The 9,448-nt window shown below is 64.2% G+C and overlaps 1 protein-coding gene across 1 annotated transcript; it reads left to right on the forward strand.

Annotated features, from left to right (window-relative positions):
- The first annotated feature begins 428 nt into the window (after positions 1-428).
- On the forward strand, positions 429-8,810 carry CILP2 (cartilage intermediate layer protein 2). Its single transcript, XM_032170245.2, has 8 exons — positions 429-577; positions 1,833-1,931; positions 2,356-2,628; positions 3,244-3,399; positions 4,513-4,788; positions 5,004-5,112; positions 5,389-5,546; positions 5,822-8,810. Exons 1-8 carry the CDS (start codon positions 514-516, stop codon positions 8,155-8,157), a joined length of 3,471 nt encoding a protein of 1,156 aa, XP_032026136.1. The 5' UTR covers positions 429-513; the 3' UTR covers positions 8,158-8,810.
- The last annotated feature ends 638 nt before the right edge of the window (positions 8,811-9,448 follow it).

Consider the following 9,448-nt stretch of genomic DNA (forward strand, 5'->3'; position numbering starts at 1 on the left):
CATAGCAAGACCCCGACTCTACAAATTAAAAGGAAGAAAGAAAACTCGAGCCAGAAGAATGGAGGGTAGATTCAGGGTGGGACTCCCAGACTGCTTGGGGGTGGCCTAAAGCCTATGGGATCGAAGTCAGACGCGAGAGAGGACTTCCAGCCACCTAAAGCGGGTCGGAGCAGCTTGAGGCTGGATTCCAAGTGACACCTCCTTCAGGCAGCTTGGGATGCAGCTTGGAGGACGGAGTGGGCTCGGGGAGGGAGTTGCAGCAGGCCACGGCGAACCCAGGCCAGCCTGAGGACGGAGGCACAGCCGGACGCACCAAGGGGGGCGACCCAGAGGGGTTGCTCGAGCGCCGGTCACCCAGGGCCAGGGGGCGTGGCCTGAATGGGGCGTGGCCAGGGCGGGATCTGCGGTCGCATCCCGCCCCCACCCTCAGTCCCAGCGGCCGCCAGACCCGCCGGAGTTGGACCCGAGCAAGCCGCGGAGCCCGGACCCTCCCTCGGACGCTCTGCGCCGGCCATGGCGTCGCTGCTGCCACTGCTCTGTCTCTGTGTCGTCGCCGCGCACCTGGCGGGGGCCCGAGGTGAGGCGCCTCCAGCCCCCGCGCCCAGCCCCTGAGGCTCCCGAAGGCCTGGCAGCCGGCCTTGCGTGAAGCCGCACTCGGGGAGAGAACCCAGGGACCCACGCGCTTCCCCAGGGATTGGGTCCCCTTCACAGTCGGATGCCCGCGACCACCTGGGGCGCGGAGCGGGCCTCATCCATTCTCTTCCTTGGCTAAGCCGGGAGTGTGGATAAGAACCTAGGGTTCCTCCCGGGGTTTGGACTCTGAATCACCGGCCAGGTATCCCACCCTAGACCGAAGGGGTCGGAACTGGCCCCTCCCACCTAACTCCCACACACCCACTCACTCCAACCGCTGGAGAAAGAAATGCCCATGCCTGGAACACTCAGTGGGGCGGGGGACGGGCCCACTTCTCAAGTGAGGAGACTGAGGCGCCCAGAAGGAAGGGGCTTGTCTGACCTCATCACTCTGCCGGGATTATCTTGGACAGCTCCTATCTTGGAGAAGCCAGTCTAGATTCCAAGGACTTCCCGCCAGCTCGGACTGTAGTACAGGGATGGAAGATAGACTAAGGGAGGGACTTCAAGCAGGCCAAGTGGATGAGGGGGAGCCCAGCCTGAGACCAGAGGCACCGCCGGCTGAACTTGATTGATCTCGGGGCAGCTGAACACAGTGGGAGGGAGACTCTGGCCTAGGGGAACTGGGTGGTACTTGGACTTCCCCAGCCGGGGGATTAGGGCTAGGTCAGAGGTACCTGGCTTTGGGAGCCTAGTAGTGGTCATGGGCAGCGCGCTGGAGGAGAGTGTATGGCAGCCCTTGGGACTAGAGCTGGGTTCCGGCCTCTCAGAGCCTCAGTTTTCCCTCCTGTTAAAATGGGGATCATGGGCCAGGCACGGTGGCTCACGCCTGTAATCCCAGCACTTTGGGAGGCCGAGGCGGGCGGATTACCTGAGGTTAGGAGTTCGAGATCAACCTGGCCAACATGGTGAATCCCCATCTCTACTAAAAATATAAAAATTAGCTGGGCCTGGTGGCGCCTGCCTGTAATCCCAGCTACTCAGGAGGCTGAGGCGTGAGAATCACTTGAACCCAGGAGGCAGAGCCTGCAGTGAACCGAGACCGTGCCACTGCACTCCAGCCTGGGTGACAGAGGGAGATTCCGTCTCAAAAAAAAAAAAAAAGGGGGATGATCATGGCTGCACCTTGCCTAAAAGGAGGCTCCCAGCCATCACCATCAGTAGCAGCGTGCTTCCTTCTCCCCACTCCTCACCCACAGACGCCACCCCCACCGAGGAGCCAACGGCGACTGCATTGGGCCTGGAAAGACGGTCCGTGTACCCTGGCCAACCCTCACCAGCCCTGGAGGACTGGGAAGGTGAGTTAGCCTGCCTCGGAGTCCCGTCTCTGCTGCGGGCTTGTTGGGGGTGGGGGGCTTGGGCTACTGGAGTCGTGTGAGGAGAGGGCACACACTGGGCGAACGGCCCAGCGCCGTCCTGGTCCCCGGGCATGACAGCCCCTGGAGGTGATGCCCCAAGTTCAAGATCTGAGAGGCCGGTCAGACAGAGGCAAGAGCTCAGCGCACCGGGATGGACCAGGTCAGGCCCTGGGCGGCAGAACTGGGGTCGCGGGGAACCCAGTCTGCCCTGCACTTGTTTCGGGCCGCTGGCTCGGGTCGTGGGCGCGCTCAGTTAGCCGGTGCCTACCGGGGGAGGGGGCTGAGACAGCAGGTAAGGCCTTTGCACGCACGCATGGGGGCCTACAGGCCGCCGCCCCGGTCCCAGCGCGTGCGGTGCCTGCAGAGGCCAGCGAGTGGACGTCCTGGTTCAACGTGGACCACCCCGGAGGCGACGGCGACTTCGAGAGCCTGGCCGCCATCCGCTTCTACTACGGGCCAGCGCGCGTGTGCCCGCGACCGATGGCGCTGGAAGCGCGCACCACGGACTGGGCCCTGCCGTCCGCCGTCGGCGAGCGCGTGCACTTGAACCCCACGCGCGGCTTCTGGTGCCTCAATCGCGAGCAACCACGTGGCCGCCGCTGCTCCAACTACCACGTGCGCTTCCGCTGCCCACTTGGTGAGGGCGGGGCTGGATGACGGGGGCGGGGCTTGGAATGGGCGGGGCTGGCAAACGCCGGGAAGCGTCGTGGGTGGGTGGGGCTGGGAGGGGCAGGACCGTGTGGGTGTGGGCGTGGCTGGGAAGAGCTGGGGGACCCTTAGGCGTAAGACCACGTCAGGGGGCGGGGCCAGGCAGGGCGGGGCTTTTGAAGAGAGGCGCTGGGAACAGCGCGGGGCCCAGGTGCACCTTCAGGAGGCCCAGCGGGTCAGGACCCATGTCCGGCCCCCTGGAACGCATCTCCCTCCCGCTGCCCTCATTTGAGCATCTGTAAGAGCTCAGTTCTGTGGCGTGTCTTGAGCCCAAATGTGTGCAGGATGCAGGGAGAAGAGCAGGACTGATCCCCGGGACCTTATGCGGGGGTGGGGAGGTGGGTCGGTACCTAAGCTATGTCTTCGACAGGGGCGCCTAGGGGAGCATGGGTGGGGGCGATGGCAGATCTGCTCTCTGGAGTGTCCGCCTTAGGATGAACGCATGTAAGGGGGTTGGGGAAGAAGGGTCCTTTAGTCCCAGGTTACCCAGAGGCGCGGTTCCTGGGGAGGGCTGCCACCTGATCTCCGTCCCTGCCTTCCGCAGAAGCCTCGTGGGGCGCGTGGGGCCCGTGGGGTCCCTGCTCGGGGAGCTGTGGGCCAGGCCGTCGCTTGCGCCGCCGCCACTGCCCAAGCCCCGCTGGGGATGCATGTCCCGGGCGTCCTCTGGAGGCGCAGAAGTGCGTGCGGCCTCGGTGTCCAGGTAGGAGGGGCGGGGTCTGGAGGCGGGGGCCCTGTACAAAGGGGAGGGAGGGGAGGTTAGGGGCTCAGCCTGGGAGAGAGGGTGAAGTTAGAGGCGGGGCCTGGATGTAGAAAGGCAGTGCCTCTCCTGAGCGATGCCTAGAGGGGAGGAGCTAGTTGGGGGCGGGGCCTCGTGGGAGGGGGCTGTGAAGGGCGGGGCCTGGTGCGGGGGCGGTGCCTGGAGGACCCAAACTCTGGAGCCTTCCTTCCCTCCTGGGCCCAAGGAGAACTGGTAACTATGCACATCTGGACAGGTGGATGCCAGGGGGCTCTTGTGCAGGCAGACATGGACAGATAGGAGGGGGTGCTTCCCCTGTGTGCATTCCAGACTGTACAGATGTCTCCGTGGGGAAACAGAAGTCAGTTCATGCACTCAGGGTGCACACGTGCATGGCATTTGTAGCCCCCCCGGTCCCCCACGCCCACACAGACACCCGCTCACAGCCTGGCAGACATGATGCCTAGGCCCTCCCGGGGCCAGACACCGGGCAAGCCAGGAGGAGACTGGAAATTCTGCTAGCGCCTGGGCTCCACAAACACGGCCTGGAGACTGCTCCGGGGAGCCCGTCACAGGGTGGGGGCACATGGTGGCCAATGGGGCGTTGGGGTCCCCACCCCATCGCGCCTGGCTCTGCCCTCCCGGCGCCTGTGCCCTGAAGTTTCCAGTGGAATTTTCCATTTTATGGAGAAACCGCAGGATTGGGAAGGGGGGCAGTTGTTCTCAGCCCAAGATCCAGCCCCTTACTGGGCCCCCAGCCCCTGTCCAGACATTTTCTCTTCTGCTGGAAAGGGCAGTGCCATATTTTGAGACTCATCTCTCCTGTCCCCTCCTATAGGACCTCTTCCCTACGTCTCTGGATCCCAGTTCCTACCCCCTGGCCCAGCCCTGACCGCTCAGCCCATCTCCCCTTTACACTAGGCACTGCTTCAAGCAGGGCCATGCTGAGGCCTCTGAGAGGCACCTTATTATGGGGGGGCCCCAGGCATATTTGTTGAGTGACTGATTGAATGGAAAGCCCTCCTCAGGAGGGAGTGTGGAGGCTTCTCTGTCCTGCTTCCTCTCCATATCCCCCAGGGTGCAGCCTTGACACCTGTGAGTGCCCGGACCACATCCTCCTGGGCTCAGTGGTCACCCCATCTGGGCAACCGCTGCCAGGAGCCAGGATCTCCCTGCGAGACCAGCCTGGCACTGTGGCCACCAGCGATGCTCACGGAACCTTCCGGGTGCCTGGTGTCTGTGCTGACAGCCGCGCCAACATCAGGGCCCAGATGGATGGCTTCTCTGCAGGGGAGGCCCAGGCCCAGGCCAATGGATCCATCTCTGTGGTCACCATCATCCTTGATAAGTTGGGTAAGCACCCTTGCAACATGGGGCATGAAGGGGCTGAGGATCTGGGGAGGAAGTTCTAGCACTCGAAGTCAAGGGAGGAAGAAATAAGATGTGACACAGTCATTGGCGAAGGCGCAGAGTGAGTCGGCATTTCTGGGAGAAAGGAGAGGATGGGGATGTTGCTCCTAGGAAGGGTGAGTGGGAGAAGCTCTGATCTTTACCACCTTTGACCCCAGAGAAGCCATACCTGGTGAAACACCCTGAGTCCCGAGTGCGAGAGGCTGGCCAGAATGTGACCTTCTGCTGCAAAGCCTCTGGGACCCCCATGCCCAAGAAATACTCCTGGTGAGCGCCCGCCCCGGGCTCAAGGGCATCTTCTGCGGCTTTGGGGTTAGATTCAATTTCATGTTGTTATGTGGTTTCCCATCTGGAGAGTGGGGAAAGCGTTAACGGCGAATGAATTGGGTGGGAGAGGGACTACCAAGGAGGCTGAATGGGGCCAGTCTTGCTGGGGAGGAGGCTGACTTTGGCAAAGCCTCTCTGCAGCTCCCCAGCCTGCAGACTGGGGGCCGACACAGCCTCTCCCACTGAGTCCTATGGTGTCGCTCACCTGCCATCCAGGTTCCACAATGGGACCCTGCTGGACAGGCGAGCTCACGGGTACGGGGCCCACCTGGAGCTCCGGGGGCTGCGCCCAGACCAGGCTGGCATCTACCACTGCAAGGCATGGAACGAGGCGGGTGCCGTGCGCTCAGGCACTGCCCGGCTCACTGTACTTGGTGAGTGTCCTTGGCCACAGCCCTGAGCAAGCCTTCACCCAAACGGAACCCGGACTGTAGCTAAGCTCAACCCCAAATGGAGCCCCCACTTCAGACTGATCCAATCCTAGGCCTCCACTGAGCCCCCAGATCACTCTGAGCACCAACCTTCAGTCCTTACCCTTGGCAGGACCCTGTCCCTTAGGTGGAGTCCTTGACTGCAGACAGAGCCCCCCGCCTTGGCCTCCATGAAGTCCTCCTCCCTGCCCTGACCTGCATGTTTTCTTTGTCCCTAGCCCCAGGCCAGCCAGCCTGTGACCCCCGGCCCCGAGAGTACCTGATCAAGCTCCCTGAGGACTGTGGTCAGCCAGGTAGTGGCCCTACCTACCTGGATGTGGGCCTCTGCCCTGACACCCGCTGCCCCAGCCTGGCAGGCTCCCGCCCCCGCTGCGGGGACGCCAGCTCCCGCTGCTGCTCTGTGCGCCGTCTGGAGAGAAGGGAGATCCACTGCCCTGGCTACATCCTCCCAGTGAAGGTGGTGGCAGAGTGTGGCTGCCAGAAGTGTCTGCCCCCTCGGGGGCTGGTCCGGGGCCGTGTTGTGGCTGCTGACTCCAGGGAGCCGCTACGCTTCGCCAGGATTCTGCTGGGCCAGGAGCCCATCGGCTTCACCGCCTACCAGGGCGACTTTACTATTGAGGTGCCGCCCTCCACCCAGCGGCTGGTGGTGACTTTTGTGGACCCCAGCGGTGAGTTCATAGATGCTGTCCGGGTCTTGCCTTTTGACCCTCGAGGTGCCGGCGTGTACCACGAGGTCAAGGCCATGCGGAAGAAAGCCCCGGTCATTTTAGATGCCAGCCAGAGCAACACGATCCCCCTGGGCGAGCTGGAAGATGAGGCGCCCCTGGGCGAGCTGGTCCTGCCTTCTGGCGCTTTCCGCAGAGCCGACGGCAAACCCTACTCGGGGCCCGTGGAGGCCCGGGTGACGTTCGTGGACCCCCGAGACCTCACCTCGGCGGCGTCCGCCCCCAGTGACCTGCGCTTCATGGACAGCGACGGCGAGCTGGCTCCGCTGCGCACCTACGGCATGTTCTCCGTGGACCTCCGTGCGCCCGGCTCCGCGGAGCAGCTGCAGGTGGGGCCGGTGGTCGTGCGGGTGGCCGCCAGCCAGATCCACATGCCGGGCCACGTGGAGGCCCTCAAGCTGTGGTCGCTGAACCCCGAGACCGGTTTGTGGGAGGAGGAGAGCGGCTTCCGGCGCGAGGGGTCCTCGGGCTCCCGGGTGCGCCGGGAGGAGCGCGTCTTCCTGGTGGGCAACGTGGAGATCCGGGAGCGGCGCCTGTTCAACCTGGACGTGCCTGAGCGCCGCCGCTGCTTCGTGAAGGTGCGCGCCTACGCCAACGACAAGTTCACCCCCAGCGAGCAGGTGGAGGGTGTGGTGGTCACGCTGGTCAACCTGGAGCCCGCCCCCGGCTTCTCCGCCAACCCCCGCGCCTGGGGCCGCTTTGACAGCGCGGTCACCGGCCCCAATGGCGCCTGCCTCCCCGCCTTCTGCGACGCCGAACGGCCGGACGCCTACACCGCCCTGGTCACCGCCACCCTGGGCGGCGAGGAGCTGGAGCCGGCCCCTTCCCTGCCCCGCCCACTCCCGGCCACCGTGGGCGTCACCCAGCCCTACCTGGACAGGCTGGGGTACCGTCGGACGGACCACGACGATCCCGCCTTCAAGCGTAACGGCTTCCGCATCAACCTCGCCAAGCCCAGGCCAGGTGACCCCGCCGAGGCCAATGGGCCTGTGTACCCGTGGCGCAGCCTGCGGGAATGCCAGGGGGCCCCGGTGACCGCCAGCCACTTCCGCTTCGCCAGGGTGGAGGCGGACAAGTACGAGTACAACGTGGTCCCCTTCCGAGAGGGCACGCCCGCCTCCTGGACTGGCGATCTCCTGGCCTGGTGGCCCAACCCGCAGGAGTTCCGGGCCTGCTTCCTCAAGGTGAAGATCCAGGGTCCCCAGGAGTACATGGTCCGCTCCCACAACGCAGGCGGCAGCCACCCGCGCACCCGCGGCCAGCTCTACGGACTTCGGGATGCCCGGAGCGTGCGAGACCCCGAGCGTCCGGGCACCTCGGCAGCCTGCGTGGAGTTCAAGTGCAGCGGGATGCTGTTCGACCAGCGGCAGGTGGACAGGACGCTGGTGACCATTATGCCCCAGGGCAGCTGCCGGCGCGTGGCCGTCAACGGGCTCCTTCGGGATTACCTGGCCCGGCACCCCCCGCCGGTGCCCGCGGAGGACCCAGCTGCCTTCTCCATGCTGGCCCCCCTAGACCCTCTGGGCCACAACTATGGCGTCTACACTGTCACTGACCAGAGCCCACGGCTGGCCAAGGAGATCGCCATTGGCCGCTGCTTTGATGGTTCCTCTGACGGCTTCTCCAGAGAGATGAAGGCTGATGCCGGCACAGCCGTCACCTTCCAGTGCCGGGAGCCATCGGCCGGACGACCCAGCCTCTTTCAGAGGCTGCTGGAGTCCCCGGCGACAGCACTTGGTGACATCCGCAGGGAGATGAGTGAGGTGGCACAGGCACAGGCCCGGGCCTCAGGTCCCCTCCGCACCCGCCGGGGCAGGGTCCGGCAGTGACCTGGGCCAGGGCCTCGCTTTCCCGCCTCCCTCCAGACTCCTCTGACCCCAGGAAGTTTTGCCCCTCCTTGTTCTCCAGACAGCCCCCTCCCCAGGTGTCTGGGCCCCCTTTCTCCTCCCCTTTCCAGAACTCAGAGTCAGACAAGAACCCAGAGCATCCGATGGTAGAAACACCAGGGAGACAATTGTTGCTGTGTGGTATGGAATGGAGTTTGCTGTGACTCTGGGGCCAGCACCCTGGGGACGATGTTCAACCCTAGCCTGAAGGGACCTGCTCCCAGCTCAGAAGCCGTCTCTGACTTTTCGTGCGTATTTTGACCCTGATTTCAATCTTCTACCCTTGGGAGTTCTGACGTTCGGCACAAAGTCCGCTCTGCCTGTTTGGAGCTCAGTGCTAGACCGGGTCCCCTGCCCCGAGCTTTGTTTTTGGGGTTATTTATTGAAACAAAGCATGGGGAGCTGGTTGTGGGTGTGAGTGGGGGTGCGGGGTCCAGGATGGGCCCAGTGAAAAGGAGGAAGGGGTTCCCATGTAGGGGAGGCTCTGGGGCTGAGGGGAACAATTCTCACGTGTTTGGTGCTTAGAGACCTGCCCGGGGCGTTGGGATGGATGTTCCTGCCCTCCGGGGGCTCAATTAAAAATGCTTTATTTCCAACTCATGGTGTCAGGCTCTAGGGAGGAAGGATAGAGGCTGGGGCTGCCTGGCCCAGATACACCTTTGCAGGCAGAAACACGCGGAGGCACATGCGGGTACCAGGGGCAAGAAGTGCGGGCGGCGGTGACCGCTGAACACAGTAGCAGCCACTGCTCTGGCCTGGCCTCCTTGGCTGTGCCTGGCTGTGTGCCCCGGGGCTACAGCAGGCAGGGAGGGGCCCTGGCAGGGGAGCCTCTGGGGCAGGCAACAGCGAGCCAGGCCACCCTGGACCTCCTCAGTCGAGTCCAGAGCAGCCCCACCCTGGGCCCCACCCACCTGAACCCCAGCCACACCTCGGTCATGTGGTGTCGGGGCTGCCCGAGGCCAGGGCTTTCTGACCTTGCCAGGACCCTAGGTCCGGAGGCGGCAGAATCACGGCTGGCTGGCGGTCTGTGTGCACGTGTGTCCTCCTGGCGCTCCACAGGCCGGTGCTGTTCTGACCACACCCCCACTGTGCAGACAGAAAAACTGAAGTCCTGGGGTGTGGCATGAATCCCAGCAGGTTTGAGCCCCCTATAGCTCTAGGTGTGTGATTCCCCAGGGTCTGGGGATGAAGGCTTCAATGTGGCAAGACTGGAGTGGCCTCCAGGGCACCTGGG

Source organism: Hylobates moloch, unplaced genomic scaffold (assembly GCF_009828535.3).
Source record: "Hylobates moloch isolate HMO894 unplaced genomic scaffold, HMol_V3 SCAFFOLD_12, whole genome shotgun sequence".
In the NCBI taxonomy this organism is placed as follows: domain Eukaryota; kingdom Metazoa; phylum Chordata; class Mammalia; order Primates; family Hylobatidae; genus Hylobates; species Hylobates moloch.

Bases quoted from the DNA above. Each gene is read 5' to 3' on its own strand.
- CILP2 (XM_032170245.2), top strand. From the start codon at position 514: ATGGCGTCGCTGCTGCCACTGCTCTGTCTCTGTGTCGTCGCCGCGCAC. The intron at 3,400-4,512 runs GTAGGAGGGGCG...CATATCCCCCAG, and splicing joins CGTGCGGCCTCGGTGTCCAG to GGTGCAGCCTTGACACCTGT. The intron at 5,113-5,388 runs GTGAGCGCCCGC...CCTGCCATCCAG, and splicing joins ATGCCCAAGAAATACTCCTG to GTTCCACAATGGGACCCTGC.